Source organism: Oryctolagus cuniculus, chromosome 10 (assembly GCF_051225735.1).
Source record: "Oryctolagus cuniculus isolate XC-2025 breed Fujian yellow rabbit chromosome 10, ASM5122573v1, whole genome shotgun sequence".
In the NCBI taxonomy this organism is placed as follows: Eukaryota; Metazoa; Chordata; class Mammalia; order Lagomorpha; family Leporidae; genus Oryctolagus; species Oryctolagus cuniculus.
Genome location: NC_142876.1, coordinates 51751867 through 51774660, shown reverse-complemented (window position 1 = coordinate 51774660; position 22794 = coordinate 51751867). Strand labels below are relative to the sequence as shown.

Here is a 22794-nt window from a genome sequence, read left to right as displayed (position 1 = left end):
TACAGAGCGCAGAGTATGTTACAATATTTACTGTTTGGTCTTATTCTCATATTTTCTTTAGTGGCAGGTTTATTTAATAATCTTCTCGCGGCAACTGGACAGTAAGATCTGGTAGATCTGGTAGGACCTAACAGTTACTTTGTGGGGTGGCATTGTGGTGTGGCTGGGTAAACCACAATAGCTTGCAACACCTGCAACCATATTGGAATGCCTGGTTTGAGTCCTGGCTACTCAGTTTCCAGTCTAGTTTCCTGCTGATGCATCCTGGAAAGCAACAGATGGATACTGGCTCAAGTGCCTGGGCTCCTGAAATGTATTTGGGAGACTCAGATGGAGTTCCTGGCTCTTGGCTTCAGCCTGGGTCAACCCTGGCTGTTACTGACATTTGAGGAGTTAACCAGTAGATGAAAATGCACTCTCTGTCTTGCTCTCCCTGTCTCTGAATCTCTCTCTCTTCCCCTCTCTTCCTCCATTCCCTCCACACTGAAACAAAATATAAGTAATACTTTATACACCAGGCATTTTAGGTACATTATTTAACATTAAGGATGATATTTAATCACCTTTTTATTACCCAGCCAGAAAATGATGGAGTCTATATTCATACTTAAAATTTTTCTACTTTCAAAGCCTGTGTTTTTTGCATTGCATCATAGTTCAACAAATATTTGTATGTTAATTAGCTGCCATTATCACAAATGTGGAAACTACATATGTCAATTAAGTAAATTAATCTTTCTAAGTTTTAGTTTCTTTAGTAGCAGACATTAGAATATCTGCTTAACAGGGTGATATGAGTTGAATGCAGTAATAGTATATGTTAAACATCGTGCATAGAATCTGGTTCACATGAAGTACTTAATAAATTGTAGGTATTATTGTCTGCTATTTGATTACTCTTTTCCTTCAATTTTAATGTGAGTCTTACATCACCTTCATTTATTATTTCAAGATATCTTTGTTTATTTAGTTATTTTAAAGAGAGAGAAATTGAGATAGTTCTTCTATCCAGGCCACTAAATCTTTCTCCATATCAGCAGTGAGATTGTTTCATTTTCCTTATCTTTGGTGTATTCTTTGGACTAACACATTTAATTTCCTTCAAGAACTTTTTCTCTGTGTTCACAGTTTAGCTAACTGTTTGGCACAAGAGACTTCACTTCAACTATGGCTGCTTTTGACATACCTTCTTCATTAAGCTTAATCATTTCTAGCTTTTGATTTAAAGTGAGAGACATGTAATACCTCATTTCACTTGAACACTTAGAGTCCATTGCAGGGTTACTAATTAGTCTGATTTCAGTATTGTTGTGCTTAGGGAATAGAAAAGCCTGTGGGGAGGGAGAAAGATGGAGGACAGCTGATTGATGGAGCAGTCCAAACACACACAGTATTTAACCATTCTCTGTCTTAAATGAGCATGGCTTTTGGTGTTCCCAAACAAATCCAAAATACTAATATCAAAGATCATTGATCACAGAACATCCTAACACAAAAAATAATATTTAAAACTTTTGAAATATTGACAGAATTACTGAAATGCAACAGAGGCATGAAATGAACACAGGCTGTTGGAAAAATGGGGCCAATAGACTTGATTGACATAGGGTTGCCACAAATCATTAATTTCTAAAAACCACACACACATATACCCCTGTGAAGTCCAATAAAGTGAAACACAATAACATAAGGTATTCTTGTAGTCCTATAACAGACATGGGAGTGTGGATAAAACTTCAAGATCCTGATTCCATTTCCTTTGGACGTGTACCCCAAATGACATTGTTAGATCACTTAGTGTCCTATTTTTAACTGTTTGAGGACTTTAATACTGTTTTCCATAATGGCTATACCAGTTTATATTCCCACCAACAGTATGCGAGGATTTTCTTTTCTCTACCTCCTTCCCAATGCGTTTTTATTTTTGATAGTAGCTGTTCAGGTAGGTGTGCTATAATATCTCACTGTAGTTTTGATTTGTGTTTCTATGATGACTAGAGATGTTGAGTATTTTTTCATTTTCCTGTTGTTGCCATTTGTAAGTCTTCTTTGGAGAAATGTCTATTTAAGACTTTGGCCCATTTTTGAAGTGGATTCTTTTCTTCCTATTGAGTCCTCGGAGTTACTTATATATTTTGGATATAACTCCTTATTAGATAGATGGTTTGCAAATATTTTCTCCCAACAAAACTTTGTCTCTTTTCTCTTTCATTTCCTTTGCTGTATTTTTTTTAGCCTGTTGCGATCTCATTGTCCATTTTTGCTTTTGTTACCTGTCCTTTTGGGGTGATATCCAAAAAAGCATTGTGTGGGGAGCAGCCCGGACTGGACTGAGTTACTGGAATTAAGACTTATTCTATGCATCTGCTCTCCCACAATATGGCGCTGGGAGAGAAGTAAACAGCTTCTACACAGCTGCCTCCAGTTCAGCTAATAAACTGTAGGACTTGCTCCTGATTGGAGGAGAGCAGCGTACTCGGCGTGTGGGCAGCCGAGTTAGGATTGGCGGAGGAGGACTATAAAGGAGGAGAGAGACGGCATGCACCAGGAACATCTAAGGGGAACATCTAAGGGGAACATCTAGCTGAAGGAACACCCGTGCAGCCCCCGAGAAAGCCGGCCGGCGGTGTGCCGCTCCCCTGCGGAAGTGGGGAATGTGGCCAGGGGGAACTGCCCTTCCACGGAGGTGGAAGGGATAGTAGCCAACCCGGGAAGAACCAGCAGCAAACCCGGGGAGGGCCGAGCAGACGAAAGAACAGCGCAGGGTCCTGTGTCGTTCCTCCACGAAGACGGGGAGCGACATAATGGTGCCGTGACTCGGATATGAAGCCTAGGCAGGGTTCAGTGTCGCTCCTCCATGAAGAGGGGGAGCGACATAATGGTGCCGTGACTCGGATATGAAGCCTAGGCAGGGTTTAGTGTCGCTCCTCCACGAAGAGGGGGAGCGACAGCATTGTCCAAACTAATGGCAAGAAGGGTTCTTCCTATGTTTTCTTCTTGTAGTTTTACAATTTCAGATCTTATTTTTAAGTCTTTTCATCCATTTTGCATTGCATTTTGTATACTATATGAGGTAAGGACCCAGTTCTTCTGCACATAGATATCTGATTTCCTCAGTACCATTAATTGAAGAGATTTTCCTTTCTCCACTCTGTGTTCCTGGCATCTTTGGTGAAGATCAATTGACCCTAAATATCTGTTTTTATTTCTGGGATTCCATTCTGTTCCATTTGTCAATATATCTGTTTGTAGGCCAGTACTATGCTGTCTTGATTACATTAGCTTTGTAGAATATTTTTGTGTCAAGTATTGTGCTTCTTCCAGTTTTTTTTGTTCTTCCTCAAATTGCTTTAAATATTTGAGGTCTTTTGTGACTCCATGTGAGTTTTAGGGTTTTTCTTTTTTCTATTTCTGTGAAAAATATAATTGTAATTATGATAGGGATTGCATTGGATTTATAGTTTATTTTGTGTGGTATGAGCCTTTTTAAATACACACACACACACACACACACACATACACATATATATATGTATTACTTATTTGAAACAGATTTTTCTGTCCTCTGGTTCACTCTCCAGAAGACCACACAGCCAGTGTTGTGCCAATCCAGAGCCAGGGGCTTCTTTTGGTTCTCCCATGCTGATACAGGGACGCAAGCACTTGGGTCACCTTCTACTGCTTTCCTAAGGCCATTAGCAGGGATTTGGACCAGAAGTGGAGCATCCGAGAATTGAACCGGTGCATATATGGGATACTGACATTGCAGACAGCAGCTTTAACTGCTATGCCACAGCACCAGCCCCAGTTTGGACCTTATAACATACTAATTGTTCCAATCCATGAACAGGGAATATTGTTCCATTTATTTTTCCTGTCTTCAATTTCTTTTATCAATTGTTACAGTATACAGATCTTTCACCTCCTTGGTTAAATTCACTCCTAAGTATCTTATTTTTTGAGGCTAGTATAAGTGGGATTTTTTTCTTAGTTTCATTTTTGGACACAATTATTAGTTATTATACAAAGGTACCTGATTTTTGTTTGTTTTTTTAAGATTTTATTTATTTGAGATGTAGAATTATGGGGAGAGGGAGAGACAGAAAGGTTTTCCATCTGCTGGTTTACTCCCCAGGTGGCCATAACAGCTGGAACTGGGCTGATCCAAAGCAGGAGCCAGGAGCTTCTTCCGGGTCTCCCATACAGTTTCAGGGGCCCAAGCACTTGGGCCATCTTCCACTGCTTTCCCAAGCCATAACCAGAGAGCTGTTTCAGAAGAGCAGCCAGGACATGAACTGGCATCCACATGGGATGCTGACATGGCAGGCAGAGGTTTAGCCCACTAATCCACAGAACCAGCCCCAGCAACTGTTTTTTACATGTTGATTTTGTAGCCTGAAGCCTCACTTAATTCTTTATTAGTTCTAAATTTAGTAGTTCTAAAAAAATCTTAGAGTGTTTTACATATATATATATAGAGAGAGAGAGAGAGCAAAAGAGAGAGAGAGAGTTTTATATATATAATATCATACCATCTGTTAAAAAAAAAAAAAAAGACCATTTTAGTTTTGCCTTCCTGGGTTGGAAGCCTTTTATTCTTTTTTTTTCCTCTGGCTGGGATTTCTAGTACCGTATTGAATAGAAACAGTGACAGTGAGAATCTTTATCTTCTTCCTGATTTTAAAGGAAAAGCTTTGAGCTTTTCACCATCAAGTGTGATAATAGTTGTGGGCTTGTCATGTATTGCCTTTATTAAGATACACTCTTTCCATGAATAATTTGTGAAAAATTTTTAACGTGAATCTTAACTGGTGTTTTTGGTAATAAATGAAATGATTGTATGATTCTTACTCTTTATTTTAGTGATGTGATATATCATGTTTATTGATTTCTGTGTATTGAAACATCCTGGCATCCCAGGGATAAATTCCACTATGTTGTAATGTATGATTCTTATCATGTATTTTCAATTTGGTTTGATAGTATTTTGTTAAGGATTTTTTTTTAATCTATGTTAAGATAGGCTTTTTACTTTCAATTTTCTTTTCTTGTAGTACCCTTGTCTGGTTTGAGATTAAAATGACCCCTCCTCTTCACTTTTTTAGTAGAATTTGACAGATGCTCAGCATTAATTATTTTTCAAATGTTTAGTAGAATTCACCAGTGAAGCTAGTAGATTCTAGGCTTCCCTCCCCAACCCTTGGAAGGTTGGATTACTGATTCATTTTCTTACTCACTATTGGTCTATTTAGATTTCCTATTTCTTCATGATTTCATGTTGGTAGGTTGTGTGTTTCCAGGAATTTGTCTACTTTTTTGACATCATTTAATTTAGTGGCACACAGTTGCTCCTGGTAGTTTCTTTGATCCTTTGTGTTTCTGCAGTATCAGTTTTAATGTATAACTGTTTCATTTATAATTTTGAGTCTTATTTCTTTTTCTGTTCGTGTAGTTCAAGGTTTTTTTTTTATTTTACCTTTGTTTCTATTTTATCTTTTCAGAAAATCACTCAGTTTTATTAATCTTTTGTTTTTCTAGTATCTATTTCATGTGTTTCTGCTTAGACCTTTAACTCTTCCTTCTAACTTGCATTTAATTTGGTCTTTTTCTATTTTTTTAATCTTTTTTTTTTTAAGATTTATTTATTTATTTGAAAGGCAGAATTACAGAGAGGCGGAGAGAAAGAGTGAGAGAAGTTTTCCATCTGCTGGTTCATTCCCCAGATGGCTGCAATGGCTGGAGCTGCACCAAAACGAAGCCAGGAGCCACGAGCCTCCTCCAGGTCTCCCACACAGGTGCAGGGGCCCATGTACTTGGGCTATCTTATGCTGCTTTCCCAGGCCATAGCAAAGAGCTTGATCAGAAGTGGAGCAGCCAGGCCTCCAACTGGCACCCATATGGGATGCCGACACTGCAGGCGGCAGCTTTACCTGCTATGCCACAGCACCGACCCTAAATCTTTTTTCTTAATTTAGGCATTCATTGTTACAAACTTTGTTCTTAGAACTACTCTGACTGCATCCTAAAGGTTTTGGCTTTTTGTGCTTCCATTTTATTTGTCTCAAGGTGTATTTTTATATTCCTTTTGATTTCTTCTTTGGCATATTGGTTGTTCAGGAATATGTTTAATTCTACATGCTTATGAATTTTCCAATTTTATTCCTGCTACTGATTTCTATTTTCATAGGCTTGTAGTCAGAAAAGATGGATGATATGATTTCAATCTTAAATTTAAGATTTGTTTTGTGTCCTAACCTGTCTTGGAGAATGTTCCATGTGTGTCTGAAAAGAATGTGTATTCTGCTGATGGATAGAGTGTTTTCTGTATGACTGTTAGATCCATTTGGTCTATAGAGTTATTCAGGTCCACTCGTTTCCTTATTGATTTTCTGTTTGAATGGCCTATTATTATGGAAAGAAGAGTGTTGAAGTCTTTTATTATTATTGCAGTGCAATCTGTTTCTCCCTTCAGCTCTGCTAATATTTGATTTATATATGTAAGTGATTTAATGTTGGGTGTACACACATTTATAACTGTTTTCTCTTCACTAATTAACCTGATTATCACTTCCTACCACCACCAGGATCAACCATTAGCATGAAGACATTAGAGTTAAGCCTCTCCCTGGGGGCCCGTGTTGTGGCGCAGTTAAACCCCCACTTAACACACCGGTATCCCATATACAGAGTGTAGGTTCAAGTCCTGCTGCTCCACTTTCCATCCACCTTCCTGCATTGGGAAGGCAATAGAAAAATGACCAAAATCAATTAATTAATCAATCAATCTCTCTCCCTCTCTCCCTCCCTCCTCCCCATGCCTTTCAAATGCAATAAGAATATTTTTTAAAAGATAAATTATGCACCACTGTTATAGTGCTAGAATATTCTTACCTTGACAGTGAGTTTTATATTTCCATGTTTTCATGATGCTACTTTTTTATTTCAACTTGAAGAACTCCTTTATTACTTCTCGTATGTCAGATATAGTAGAAATGAGTTCCCACTGCTTTTGTTTATTGAGGGGGATCTTTACTCCTTTTTTTTTTTTTTTTTTTTTTTTTTGACAGGCAGAGTGGACAGTGAGAGAGAGAGACAGAGAGAGAAAGGTCTTCCTTTTCCATTGGTTCACCCCCCCAGTGGCCGCTGCGGCAGCTGATCCAAAGCCAGGAGCCAGGTGCTTCTCCTGGTCTCCCATGCGGGTGCAGGGCCCAAGGACTTGGGCCATCCTCCACTGCACTCCCAGGCCACAGCAGAGAGCTGGACTGGAAGAGGAGCGACCGGGACAGAATCTGGCGCCCCGACTGGGACTAGGACCTAGCGTGCCAGCGCTGCAGGTGGAGGATTAGCCTATTGAGCTGCAGTGCCTGCCATCTTTACTCCATTTCTAAAGATATAGTATTCTTTTCTTTAAAAGATGTATTTTATTTATTTGAAAGACAGAGTTGCAGAAAGACAAAGACAGACAGACAGAAAGTGGTCTTCCATCTGCTGGTTCACTCCTCAAATGACCACACTGGCTGGGGCTGTGCCAGATTGGAACCAGGAGCTTCTTCCTGGTCTCCCATGTGGGTGCAAGGGCTCAAGCACTTGGGTCATCCTCTGCTACTTTCCCAGGCACTTCTGCAGAGAGTTGGATCAGAAGTGGAACAGATGGGTCTTGAACTAGCACCCATATGGGATTTGGGCATTGCAGATGGTAACTTAATCTGCTATGCCACAATGCCAGCCCTAAACTATAGTATTCTTGATTTGCAGTTTTTTGTCTTCAAAAGTTTCCTTATGTCAGCCCATCCTCTTCTGACCTGAAAGGTTTCTACTGAAAAATCCACTAACAGTCTTAATGAGAGTTCTGTTGTATATGATGTGTCATTTTTCTTCTGCCATTTAAAAAAAAATCTCTTTGGCCTTTGAGAACATGATCATAATGTGTCTGGGTGAAGATTTCATTTTTAATATATTTCAGGTTCTGTGGCATTCACGAATGTAGTTGTTCATTTCCTTCTCTCAATTTAGAAATTTTTGTCATTATTTATTTAAATAAGCTTTCTGCCTGTTTCTTTTTCACTGCTCATTATAGGACTGGCACAATGTTAAAAATTAGTTCTTTAGAAGTGTCCCATAAGTCTCATAGGCCTTCACTATTTTTCATTCTTTTTTTCTTTTTATTTCTCTAACTCATCTTCCAATAACCTGTCTGAACCTGCCAATTCTTCTGATTTTGTCAAGAAACTGTTGATGCTCTCTATGGCATTTTTCACTCAGTCATTTTGTTCTTCAGCTCTAGAATTTCTGTTTGCCTCATTTTCATGGTTTCTGTCTTTTTGTTGGCTCACTTCATTCATATATTGTTTTCCTGATATCGTTTAGTTGTCTGTTTTCTCTTGTAACTTTTTTTTGGGGGGAGGGGCAGACAGAGTGGACAGTGAGAGAGAGAGAGACAGAGAGAAAGGTCTTCCTTTGCTGTTGGTTCACTCCCCAATGGCCGCTGCGGCCGGCATGCTGCAGCCGGTGCATTATGCCGATCCGAAGCCAGGAGCCAGGTGTTTCTCCTGGTCTCCCATGCGGGTGCAGGGCCCAAGAACTTGGGCCATCCTCCACTGCACTCCCTGGCCACGGCAGAGAGCTGGCCTGGAGGAGGGGCAACCGAGACAGAATCCAGCACCCCGACCAGGACTAGAACCCAGGGTGCCGGCACCGCAGGTGGAGGATTAGCCTATTGAGCCGTGGCGCCAGCTCTTCTCTTGTAACTTTTAAAAAAGATTTATTTTATCTATTTGAAAAGCAGAGTTACAGAGAAAGAAGAAGAGACAGAGAGGTCTTTCATCTGCTGTTTCACTCCCCAGATGACTGCAGCTGCCAAGATTGGGCTAGACCAAAGCCAAGAGCCAGGAGACTCTTCTAGATCTCCCACATGGGTGCAGGGGTCCAAGCACCTAGGCCAACCTCTACTGCTTTCCCAGGCATATTAGCAGGGAGCTGGATCAGAAGTGGAGCAGCTGGTGCTTGAACCGGTGCCCATATGGGATACTAGCACTGCAGGTAGCAGCTCTGCTACCTAAACCACAGCATGGGCCCCAGTAGTAACATTTATCTATTGAATTTTTTTCAATAATACTACTTTTAACTCTTTTTCCAGATTATAGACCTTCATTTCTTTCTATTCAATTACTGGTACTTTATTTTGTATTAGTGATATTATATTTCCCTGATTATTCATGAACTTTGTGAACTTGCATTGGTATCTACACATTTAAAAGTAGGCACATCTTCCAGCCCTTACAAATTTGCTTTACCAGGGAAAGTCTTTCACCAGTCAGCCCATCTGAAGATTCTGAGTGGGCATACTGCCATAGTCTTTAGATGTGCTAGCTTGGTGCCTGGGTTAGCAGTTAAATAGCCTTAGCATGTAAGTCCACAAGGACTGTAGCTCACAGAGTTGCAGTCTATGATGAAGTCACTTCACTCTGCTTCTATCACATGGAGTGTATCTGTCTCTTTGAACTGTAATGTTTTGGCTTGGGAGAAAGGTGACAATTTCATGAGAAACTATCTTTCCTAACCTCACCAATGCTTCTTATTTCTGTGGTCAGTCCTAGTGCTAGAGTTTCTCACCTGTGTTCCTTTGTTCTTATGAAGCTGTTTTCCTGCATGGTTGTTCAAATTGACATTTCTCCTGGCAGATGAGTACTAGAAACTACTAGTCTGCCATCTTGCTGAGGTGACCAATAATGTTTTCTGTGAATAATCTCTTGTTTTGAATTTTTAATCAGCTTTCCTACGTAAGAATTATTGGTCCTTTCCATGATTTAGAAAGTGTTATATTTGTACATTTAAGATTGTTATGTAGTATCCAAAATTTCATAAAAAAAAGAGTTAGGAACATTTCCACTTTTATCTGTATTATAGACTAGCATAGGAATTACCCTAACAGAATGTATGTATCAACCTCCTGGGCCTATTACTTGTTTTTGAAGGACAGTTCTCTTCTGAAATAATTACTGAGAATATGGCAGTATTTCCCCGCAAGTCCCTATTTCAGAACTACTACTTTGTACATTGGTTACAATCTAATTTACAAAATTAGATTTTCTACCCATTTTCTTCAGAAAATGGCTAGCAAGGAAAGAGCCATAGTTCTTCCACTTGTTTCCTTCTTGTTTAAATGAAACTTTCTTTATAAGTGATACAGGGTAAGGACATTTAGTGTTCTCTTGGCTGCTTATGGCCCTGTCTTGATTCATTTGGGCTACTATAACTCAGTGCCATATAGTGGGCAGGTTAAAAATAACAGAAACATTTCTCACAGTTCTAGCAGCTTGGAAATCCAAAAATCAAGGCCAATTCAGCACGTGATGGGAACCACTTCCTGCTTTATAGATGACCCCTTCTTGCTGTATCCTCATGTGACTGAGGCGCAGACAAGTTCTCTTGTACCTCTTTTACAAGGTCTAATTCTATTAATAGCATTCCATCCTCCCTACCATACCACTTCTCCAAAGTCCTACCTTCTATTGATATCACTTTGGGGGTTAAGTTTTCAACATATGAATTTTGGGGGATAATAAAACAGCCTCCAATTCCTATCCTTCCAAATTGCAAGATGCATGAGAGAGTTTTGCAGAAGTTTTTCTACTTTTGTTTCCTGTTTTTACTGCCATATCTGGTACTACTTACTCGATAAGGAATCCGTATGGATTACCCTCGTTTCCTTGCATTTTGGTTGAAAATCATACTATATTTTGATAGTGCTTTTTCAGGTTCTTTTTTTTTAATGAGATTAGGACACTCTTTTAGTTTTAACATTGGTTGAATTTTCGTTTGCTATTTCTACCTAGTTGTATTCTTTACCTTGAGTTTGAGGAATGAACAATAAGCCTGTACCTGTGCAACTGCTTCACTAACAGTATACTTTTATCATTTTTATTATATGTTCGAACAAAAACCTTTACCTCTAAGTCATGTGTAAGGATGACTTAAGTTTAAACTTCAAACTTAAAAACAATCTTTATTGACAGGTTGGAATTCGGGGTACCAATATTGTTGTGCTTGGAGTAGAAAAAAAATCTGTTGCCAAACTTCAAGATGAAAGAACTGTGAGGAAAATTTGTGCCCTTGATGACCACGTCTGCATGGCTTTTGCAGGTACTTATGGATCTACAGTAATGATGCATAGTTCTTTAGTGCAGTAGAGCAATACAGTTGGCCCCACTACCATAGTTGTGCTGTATTTATACAACATATGGACTCTGTTAGTAAAAAGAAATGGTATACTGTATTTAATTAAAGAAAGAAACCCACAACTTTTGAAGCCAAGATTTCTGATAATGAACTGTGATAAAGCATAAATGGTAAAACAATGCATATTATTTTCATCATTTTATGTTGCTATTATGAAGCTCAGAGTTCTAGTGGTTCAGAAGCATGGTGCCTGCATCCTGCTGACCCCCTATTCCCAATCCCAGCTGTGACACAACATGACAACATGTCACAACATGATAGTAGTTAATGCAAGAGAAAGAAAGCATATGGTAAAACAGGATGGCAGGGGCTGGCTCTGTGGTGTAGTAGGTTAAGCCGCTGTCTGCAGCAGTGGCATCCCATATGGGCACCAATTTGAGTTCCGGCTGCGCTACATCTGATCCAGGTTCCTGCTACTGCGCCTGGGAAAAGCAGTGGAAGAAGGCCCAAGTGCTTGAATCCCTGCCACCCATGTGGGAGACCCAGAAGAAGCACCTGTCCTCTGGCTTTGGATCAACCCACCTCTGGCTCTTTCAGCCATTTGGGGAGTGAACCAGTGGATGGAAGGGGTGTGTGTGTGTGTGTGTGAGTGTGTAACTCTGCCTTTAAAATAAATAAATCTTAAAAAAAAAAAAGAAAAGAAAAGAAAAAACAGGATGACAGAAAGATTCAGGGGCCAGGCTTGCTCTTATTAGAATAGTGTACTCTCATGGAAATTATGATCTCACCAAAACCACATTAATCCCTTATAAGAGTGGCACTCCCAAAAGCCTAACCACCTTCCACCAGGCAACACTTAAAGGTTCCACCACATTGAAATCCAAGCTACTAGCACATGAGACTTTGGCAGAAGACACACTCAAAACAATCTACACCATAGCGCCTCGCTTAGAACTTTTAGTAGCTGTTTCCTTTTTAAGCTTTTTATTTTGTTTGAGAGACAAAGTGATAGAAAAAAGACAGACAGAGCTCTTCCATCTGCTGGTTCACTCCCTTGATAGCCACAAGAAGCCAGGAGCCTGAAACTCCATTCAGATCTCCCACATGGATCTTGCACCATCTTCCACTGCTTTCCCAGGCACATTAGCAGGGAGCTAGGTTGGAAGCAAAGAAGCCATAATCAAACCTGTGCTGCGATCTGGGATGCCAGTGTTAGGACAGCTTAACGCACTGTGCCAAAATGCTGGCCCCAAAGCTTTCTATTTTGAAATAATTATACATTTACATGAAAAATCGGGGAAAAGCAGATTGCCCAGTTTCCTTCAATGGTAACATCTTGAAAATCAGTAAATTCACATTCATACAATCCAAAGAGCTTATTCAGATTTGACCAATTTTATGTGCATTCATTTGTGTGTGTGTATAATTTTATTATACTTCTTACTTGTGTAGATTCAAATATTTATCACCATAGTCAAAATCTACAATTTGTCCATCACCACAAAGCTACCTCATGCTGTTTCTTCCTCCCATCTTTAAGCTCTGATAACCACTGATATATTTTCCATCTATATAATTTTGTCATTTTGAGATTGTTAAATGAATAAAATATATATAAAACCTTTTTTCTCATCTAGTATAATCCCCTTGTAATTCATCCAAGTTGTTGCATATATCAGTAGTTCATCCCATTTTATTACTGATTAGTATTCCATGATAGAAACAGTAACTCACTAGTAAAGGATACCTTTTGCCTATTACAAATGAAGTTTCAGTGAAAATTTCTGTGCAGGTTTTTGTGTGAACATGTATTTTCATTTCTCTGGGATAAAACCCTAAGAATGCAATTGCTAGATTATATGGTAATGCATGCTTAATTTTAGCAATTACTGCATAATTATGTTCCAGATTAACTGTGCTGGTTTACATTCCAACTAGTGGTGTATGAGTGATTATTTTGTTAAAAAGATTTATGTATGTATGTATGTCTTTAATTCTTTATTTGAAAGGCAGAGTTAGAGAGAACAAGAGAGAGAGAGAGAGAGAAAATCTCCTATCCGCTGGTTCAATTCCCAAATGGCTGCAGCAGCCAGAGATGGTCCAGGCCAAAACCACAAACCAAGAGCCTCATCTGGGTCTCCTGTATAATTGGCAGAGGCCCAAATACTTGGGCCATCTTCTGCTGCTTTCCTGAGTACATTAGCAGGGAGCTGGATTGGAAGTGGAGCAACCGGATCTCAAACCAGTGGCCATGCACTGCATGCAGTGGCCAAGCACTGGATGCAGCACTGCAGGCAGCTGTGTCACAGCACTGGCCCCCAAGGAATTCATTGTCCTCTGCGTCTTCAACAGCATTTGGTGTTGTTACTTTTTTTTTTTTTTAACATCTTACCAGGTGTGTAGTTGTCTCTAATTGTGAATTTAATTTGTATTTCCCCTGTGACTTATGAGATTATACCTATTTTCAACTGTTTATTTGCTTTTGTACAGTGAATATGATGTGTCTCATCATTTTTTTGCTCACTGTTTTTTTGCAACTAGAAATTCATATTGATGTTTAAAAGCTTCATCCAGGAGCCAGCGCCAAGGCTCACTTGGTTCATCCTCCGCCTGCGGCACCAGCATCCCATATAGGCGCCGGGTTCTATCTCGGTTGCTCCTCTTCCAGTCCAGCTCTCTGCTGTGGCCCAGGAAAGCAGTGGAGGATGGCCCAAGTGCTTGGACCCCTGCACCCGCATGGGAGACCAGGAAGAAGCACCTGGCTCCTGGCTTTGGATCAGCTCAGCGCCAGCCATGGTAGCCATTTGGGGGGTGAACCAACAGAAGGAAGACCTTTCTCTCTGTCTCTCTCTCTCACTATCTATATCTCTACCTGTCAAATAAAAAAAAAAAAAAGCTTCATCCAACAAAATATATTTTATTTGCTGTCTTACAAAAGGAGTCATCTTGCCACAAAACAAGTCTTAAAGAATATAAAAATGTTGAAATCATAAAATCATGCAAAGTATCTTTTCTGATCAAAATGGAAATAAAAATCAATAGCAGAAGGAAAACTTAAATATTCAAAAATATATAGAAATTAAACAATTTATTATTTAGCTTTCCATGTTTCAAAGAAGAGTATCATAGGGGAAATTAGCAAATATCTTGAGGAAAACGAAAATGAAAACACACAGATGGTATTTGCACAGCAGTTAAGCTGCCTGCCTCCCATAGTATATTCAAGTTCCAGCTCTGCTTCTAATTCTAGCTTCCTGCTAATGCACACCCTAAGGGGCATCAGGTACTGAAGTGTGTGCCACCCACATGGGATACCCAGATTGACTTCTGAGCTTCACTTCAGCCTGGCTCAGCCCCAGCTATTGTGGGCATTTGGGACGTGAACCAGTAGAAGAAAGATTACCTCTCTCTACCTACCTTTCAAGTAAAAATTAATAAATTTTACCAATAAAATGGAAAGATGGCATTTCAAAACCTGTGGTATATAATGAAAGAAGTGCTATGTGGCATATTCATGGCTATAAATATTTGCATTAAGAAAATCTCAATTCAACAGCCTAACTTTATTCCTTTAAACTAGAAAAAAAAAAGAATCTAAAACAACAGAAGGAAGTAATAAAGATAGTCAGACGTTAAGAGAGAGAGAGAGGAAAGTGAGAGAGCACAGCAAGTGTCTAATAGAAAAACAATAGAGAAAAGAAAATTCAGAGTTAGTTTTTTGAAATCAATAAAATTTATAAACTTTTAGCTGTACTAACTAAGAGAAATGAGGAAAAATTCAAAATGAGAAAAGAAAATGGGGACATTACTGCAGTTTTACAGAAATAAAAAATTTTGATGGAAAGCTACAGTATAACATCTCCAAATCTGAAAATCTAAAATTTAGAAAGCTACAAAATCTTTTTTGTGCTCAACTGGTAAAGTCTGTGCAAATATTCAAAAATCTGGAAAAAGCCCAAATCTGAAGCAGTTATAGTCCTAAACACTTTGAATAAGGGATACTTAAGGGGCCGGCACCATGGCTCATTTGGTTAATCCTCTGCTTACGGCGCTGGCATCATATTTGGGCTCCAGGTTCTGTCCCAGTTGCTCCTCTTCCAGTCCAGCTCTCTGCTGTGGCCTGGGAGGGCAGGGGAGGATGGCCCAATTGCTTGGGCCCCTGCACCTGTTGGGAGACCAAGAAGAGGCACCTGGCTCCTGGCTTCAGATCGGCGCAGTGCCGGCCATAGCGGCCATTTGGAGAGAGAACCAGCGGAAGGAAGACTTTTCTCTCTGTCTCTCTCTCTCACTCTCTATAACTCTACCTGTCAAATTTAAAAAAAAAAATACTCAAGTTTTATGAACAGTTGTATACCAAAAAAATTCTTTGAAAAATGCAAATTATGTAGTTATTCAATAGTATGTAGAAAATATTGACATATCAAAAACATTTAATCAGTTATCACATGCCAATTAAGAAAATCAAATACCTAATGGCTTCACTGGTGAATTCTCCCAAACATTTAAATAGATTAGCACCAGCTTTAAACTTTTCCCAAGAATTGAAGAGGATCTAACACTTTCAGACTCATTCGAGGCTAGCTTTACTATGAATATAAGAATAGAAGACTTCAGACCAATGTCCCTTTGTGAACACTGTGGGACAAGGTACTTAGAAAGTAGCGATTTATTTTGGCTTATGGTTCTGGAAGGTCACAGTCCAAGATTGGGCAGGCCCCATTGGTTCAGACTCTGGTGATCATAGAGCATCACATAGTGAGAGACGGGGCGCTTAAGTATCATATAAATATGGCTTCTCTCTTTGAAAGGCACATTAAGTTAATTACTACCTATAATCCTCACCAATATCCCATATCAGAGCACCATTTCTAATCGCAGCTGCTCTGCTACCAGTCCAGCTCTCTGCTAATGCTCCTGGGAAGGCAGCAGACTATGGCCCAAGTATTTGGGACCCTGCCACCTATTGGGGAGACCTGAATAGAGTTCCAGACTCCTGGCTTCAGGTTGGCCCAGCCCTAGCCATGGCAGCCTTTTACATAGTAAACCAGAAGATGGAAGTATTTTTTTATTTCTCTATTTCTCACTCTGCCTTTCAGATAAATAATAAAGTAAATATTTTTAAAAATTGGAAGGACTTTCCTATTTATAGATGGGAAGATTAAATATTGTTAATAGGTTAGTACTACCCAAAGCAATCTAAAGATTCAATACCATTCCTATCAAAATCCCAATGACTTTTTCATAGGGGAATAGAAAAAAAACTATCCTAAAATTCATGTAGAATCTCAAGAGTCCCTTAGTAGCCAAACAATCTTGAAAACGAACAAAATTGGGACCAGTTTCTGGCATAGCAGGCTAAGCCTCCACCTGTGTGCGACTCTGGCATCCCATGTGGGCACTGGTTCAAAACCCAGCCACTCTATTTCTCATCCAGCTCCCTGCTGATGCACTTGGGAAAGCAGTGGAAGATGGTCGAAGTGCTTGGGCCCCTGTCCCTATGTGGGAGACCCGGAAGAAGCTGTGGGCTCCTGGCTTCAGACTGGCCCATCCCCAGCCATTGGCGACCATTTGGAGAGTGAACCAGTGGATAGAAGATCTCTCTCTAATTCTCCTCCTCTCTCTATAACTCTGCCTTTCAAATAAATAAAATATATAACTCTTTGAAAAAAAATTAGAGATCTCATAGTTCTTGATTTAAAAATTAACTACAAACTCATGATAATCAAAATAGTATCATCCTAGCCTAATATAAACATTTAAACCAATGGTATTGACTAGAGAACCCTGAAACTCTTGCGTATGTGGTCAAATGATTTTCAACAAGGGTGCCAAGAGCATTCAGTGGAAAAGGGCAATCTTTTCAACAAATGCAAAAGAACAAAGTAAGACACTTATCTAACACTATGTATAAAAATGAATGTAAGAACTAAAATTACAAAACATATAGGAAAGTTTCTTGAGATTGGATTTGGCAGCGATCATTGCATCTAACAACAAAGCACAGACAAAAAAAAAATCTGCACTATAAAATTTAAAACTATGCCAAAATCAGCACAGTGAAAAGACAACCTACAGAATGGAGGGAGATATTTGCAAGTCATATATTTGATAAGGGATTAATAGCTATAATATGAAGAGAATGCCCAAAATATGCAAAACACAAACAGCCCAATACACAAATGTGCAAAGAACTTTAATAAATATTTCTCTGAACAAAACAAAAATTTCTCCAAAGAAGATATACAAATGACTGATATTTGAAAAGATGATCAACAGCACAAATTGTTAGTGAAATGCAAATCAAAAATCACAAGGTGACACTACTTCATACCAGTTAGGATGGCTGTTATCAAACACCAACAAAAAACAGAAGATACAAAGTGTTGGCAAAGATAGAGAGAAATGGAAATCCTCATATACAGTTGATAAGGATATAAAATTGTATAGCCAGTATGAAAAACAGTATGAAAGTTCATCAAAAATTAAACATAGAGGGCCGGCGCCGTAGCTCACTAGGCTAATCCTCCGCCTTGCGGCGCCGGCACACCGGGTTCTAGTCCCGGTCGGGGCGCCGGATTCTGTCCCGGTTGCCCCTCTTCCAGGCCAGCTCGCTGCCGTGGCCAGGGAGTGCAGTGGAGGATGGCCCAAGTGCTTGGGCCCTGCACCCCATGGGAGACCAGGAGAAGCACCTGGCTCCTGCCATCGGATCAGCGCGATGCGCCGGCCGCAGCGTGCCGGCTGTGGCAGCCATTGGAGGGTGAACCAATGGCAAAGGAAGACCTTCCTCTCTGTCTCTCTCTCTCACTGTCCACTCTGCCTGTCAAAAAAAAAAAAAAATTAAACATAGAATTACATGATCCAGCATTTACACTTCATTAAAAAATTGAAAGTATGGATTTAAACAGGTATTTCTACAACTCTGTTCTTAGTATTATTCACAATAGCCAAAACATGAAAGCAGCCCAATGTCTATTGAGAAATGAACAAAGAAATAAAATATGGCACATACAAGAGTACTTCAGAAAGTTCACGGAAAGTGTAAGTTTTGGGACTGGAAATGTGGTACACTGCTAGTTCAAATCCCAACTACTCTGCTTCTGATCCAGCTTCCTACTGTTGTGCCTGAGAAGGCAGGAGAAGATGACCCAATGCTTGGGTCCCTGCTACCCATATGGGAGACTAGGATGGAGCTCCTGGTAGGAGCTCAGCCTGGCTCAAACCTGACTGTTGCAGCCATTTTGGGAGTGAACCAGCAGATGGAAAATCTCTGTTTCTCTGTCTCTTGCTAGATATGTCTCTCTCTCACTCTGCCTTTCAAATAAGTAAATAAATATTTTGCAAATAAAATATAAGTTTATTTTGGTGCAACAAACTTTGAAATCCACAGTTTTTTAGTATGCACATTTTCCCTGAACTTTTTGAGGATCACTTATGCACATAACACACTGTAATTAAGCATTTTAAAAAAAGGAAATTCTGATATGTGCTATAACATGTACGAACACTGAAGACATGGTAAATGAAATAAGCCAGTGATGATAGTACAAATACTGTGATTCTGCTTACCTAGGCTACCTAGAGTAGTGAAATTCACGGAGACTGAAAGTAGAATGGCACCTGTCAGGTCTTGGGGTATGAAGAGAATAGAGTTGATGGGTACAAAGTTTCAGTTTAGTAGGATAAACAGTTCAAGAGGTAGGTGACGGTGATGTTTGCACTTTGTGAATGGGACAGTGTCACTGAGCTGTACAGTTAAAATGGTAAGTCATGGTTAGCGCCGTGGCACAGCATGTTAATCCTCTGCCTGCGGCGCCAGCATCCCATATGGGCACCGGTTCTAGTCCCAGCTACACCTCTTCCAATCCTGCTCTCTGCTACAGCCTTGGAAGGCAGTGGAAGATGGCTCGAGGGCTAGCTTGGGCCCCTGCATTTACATGGGAGACCAGAAAGGAAAACCTGGCCCTTGGCTTTGCATCGGCACAGCTCCGGCAGTTGCGGCCATTTGGGGAGTGAACCAACAGAAGAAAGACCTTTTTCTCTGTCTCTCCCTATCTCTGTAACTCTAGCTCTCAAATAAATAAAATCTTTTTGTAAAAAGTGCTAAGTTGTGTATTTTATCACAATAAAAAAATAAGAATTAGAAATCATTTTAATATAAATGATGTATAGTACTTTAATTTCTGATAGGGATACATTTCTTTTTTTTTTTTCTTAAAGATTTTATTTATTTATTTGAGAGGTAGAGTTACAGACAATAGAGGAAGAGACAAAGATTTTCATTCCGTTGGTTCACTCCTCAAATGGCTGCAACGGCCGGAGCTATGCCAATCCAAAGCCAGGAGCCAGGTGCTTTTTCCAGGTCTCCCATGCAGGTACAGAGGCCCAAGCACTTGGGCCATCTTCTACTGCTTTCCCAGGCCATAGCAAAGAACTGGATTGGAAGAGGAGCAGTGGGACTAGAACCAGCACCTATATGGAATACTGGCACCGCAGATAGAGGATTAACCTACTTTGCCACAGCACCAGCCCAAGGGATACATTTCTTTAAGATGAAAATAATATGTGGGGGCCAGTGCTGTGGAACAGTGGGTTAATGCCCTGGCCTGAAGTGCCAGCATCCCTTATGGGCACCAGTTCTAGTCCTGGCTGCTCCACTTGCAATCCAGCTCTCTGCTATGGCCTGGGAAAGCAGTGGAAGATGGCCCAAGTCCTTGGGCCTCTGCACCCACGTGGGAGACTTGGAGGAGGCTCCTGGCTCCTGGCTTTGGATCGGCACAGCTCCAGCCATTGCGGCTAATTGTGGAGTGAACCAGCAGATGAAAGACTCTCTCTTTCTCTCATTCTCTCTCTCTCTCTCTCTCTCTCTCTCTCTCTCTCTCTCTCTGTGTGTGTGTGTGTGTGTGTGTGTAACTCTTTCAAATAAATAAATCTTTTAAAAACATAATATGTGTATCTGGTTTTTTTTGAAGTTTCAATCTTGTGTTTATAAACTTTATTTCCTAACTCAACAAATGAGAATACTTTCATGATACAAAAAGCAAGAACATCTTTTTATCAATAGCTTCTCTGAAAGGAAAAAAAAATAATAAAGCAAACTATGAAGTGAAGAGGGACCACAGTGCTCTCAAAGTAGAAATGTGTGATTTGTGTATAAACTTTAAAATAGCAGGCTACCTAATTATTCCAGACAGTAGAAAAAGCAGTATGAGGCAGGATATAACAGGTGAGACTAAACAGACCAAAGTGCTCATCAGATAATTCACTATGGCTTCTCTTTCTCTTTTGACTTCTCATCAAGTATGAGGTAAAGAAGGACTGCTCCTTCCCTGTGCAGGAACAATAGAGAATAAAAAAGGGAAAACTTACTTTACACCATGTTCCTGTAATAGTTCATATATGGTAAGCAATTTAGGAAAAATGGCCGGTGCCACGGCTCACTTGGCTAATCCTCCGCCTGCAGCGCCGGCACCCCTGGTTCTAGTCCCGGTTGGGGTGCCGAGTTCTGTCTCGGTTGCTCCTCTTCCAGTCCAGCTCTCTGCTGTGGCCCGGGAGTGCAGTGGAGGATAGCCCAAGTGCTTGGGCCCTGCACCTGCATGGGAGACCAGGAGGAAGCACCTGGCTCCTGCCTTCGGATCGGCGTAGTGCGCTGGCTGTAGCAGCCATTTGGGGGGTGAACCAATGGAAAAGGAAGACCTTTCTCTCTGTCTCTCGCTCTCTCGCTCTCTGTCTAACTCTGCCTGTTAAAAAAATATTTAGGAAAAACTATACTTCCAACTCAAATGATTTAAGGACAATTATAGATTAAACATATCTTTTAACTATAGTAATTTTCCATTCAAAAAGAATGTGTCCTGGGTGCTCAACTCCTGATACAGCTCCCTGCTAATGTCTTGGGAAAAGCAGCAGAAGATGGCCCAAATGCAGAGCCATGCAGAGCCTCTGCAACCATGTGGGAGACATGGAAGAAGCTCCTGGCTCCTGGCTTTGGACTGGCCCAGCTCTAGCCATTGGGGCCATTTGGGGAATGAACCAGCACATTTAAGATCTCTCTCTCACTTGGTCTCTCTCTACCCCCCCCCCCCACACCTCTAATAAGCCTTTAAAAAAGAAGTGAAGTAGCCAGGACTTGAACCACCACTCCAATATGGGATGCCAGTGGCACGATCAGCAGCTTAACCTGCTGTGCCATAACAATGGCCCCTGTTTGAAATATTTTACAAAAAAAAATCAGAAAAATATATATAATTCCATTATGAAAAACATTAACTTTTTTTTTTTAGACATTTTTTTTTTTTTTTTTGACAGGCAGAGTGGACAGTGCGCTGTGGCTGGCGCACCATGCTGATCCGAAGCCAGGAGCCAGGTGCTTCTCCTGGTCTCCCATGTGGGTGCAGGGCCCAAGGGCATTAACTTTTTAATTGATAGTTATTTTATACTTTTAATGTTTAGAAAGCAAGCCTTAAGAAAAAAGTGGAAGAATTGGAAAAAAAACTTCATGTAGCATGTGGAATTCTGTTTAATAGTTGGAATTTTATATTATAATCTTCAAGGTAAATTTATCACATCAATTTAAAAGCAGAGGTGGGTGCTTGGTACAGTGATTAAGATGCCACTTAAGATGAGACACCTGCATCCCATATCAGAGTGCCTAGGTTAGAGTAGTAGCTCTGCTTCCAACTCCAGCTTCCTGCTGGTTTACACCCTGGAAGGCAGTGATGATGCTTAGCTGCTTGGCTCCCTGTCACCTATGTAGGAGACCTGGATTGAAATCCTGGCTTCTGGTTTCATCTTGGCCTAGCCCTGGCTGCTGTGGGCAATTGAGTAGTGAACCATTGGATGGAATAGATAGCTATCTGTCTCTGTCCCTCCTTCCCTCTCTCCTTCTCTTTCAAGTACATTTTTAAAAAAATTAAAGCACTATATTGAGAGCTCATTTCTTCTATTGATTGCTTATTTATGAATTAAAAAGAATTATAATTTGAAATGTTTTCTCTAGAATTTTTACTTTTTTGCCTGTCCAATTATTGATTAGTGCGATTGGCATGTTTATTAAAAAAATTATTTGAAAAGCAGAGTTACAAAGAGGCAGAGAGAGAGCGAGAGAGAGAGCGAGCATCTTCCATCCACTGGTTCACTCCCCGAATAGCCACAACAGCTAGAGCTAAGCTGATCTGAAGCCAGGAGCCAGGAACTTCTGGGTCTCCCACGTGGGTACAGGTACCCAAGCACTTCAGCCATGTTCCACTGCTTTCCCAGGCACATTAGCAGGGAGCTGGATCAGAAGTGGAGCAGCCAGGACTTGAACTGGTGCTAATATGGGATGCTGGCACTGCAAGCGGAGGCTTTACTGGCTACACCACAGTGCCAGCCCCACATTCATATTTTTATAAGTATGCTTAATGTTTCTTCAGTTTTGGTTTACATTCACATTGTGAAGGGGAAAGACTTAGAAATATTCTTTTTTTAAGGTTTATTTATTTATTTGAAAGTCAGAGAGAAAGTTATACAGAGAGAGGAGCGGCCGAGAGAGAGGTCGTCCATCCACCAGTTCACTCCCCAATTGACCGCAACAGCTGGAGCTGGGCTGATCCAAAGCCAAGAGCCAGGAGCTTCTTC

At 40.3% G+C, this 22794-nt stretch overlaps 1 protein-coding gene across 7 annotated transcripts in view; it reads left to right on the top strand.

The window, feature by feature from the left end:
- The window catches only part of PSMA8 (proteasome 20S subunit alpha 8), a 61692-nt gene that overhangs the window by 3851 nt on the left and 35047 nt on the right, over positions 1–22794 (top strand). For 5 of the 7 annotated variants that reach the window (XM_002713467.5, XM_089305231.1, XM_089305230.1 and 2 more), the window contains exon 2: positions 11016–11142. In XM_002713467.5, the coding sequence (XP_002713513.2) occupies positions 11016–11142 (127 nt within the window). Of the gene's footprint in view, positions 1–11015; positions 11143–11644; positions 11826–13719; positions 13755–22794 lie in introns of those variants that run through there. The other 2 variants (XM_089305234.1, XM_089305233.1) reach the window with 2 other exon arrangements.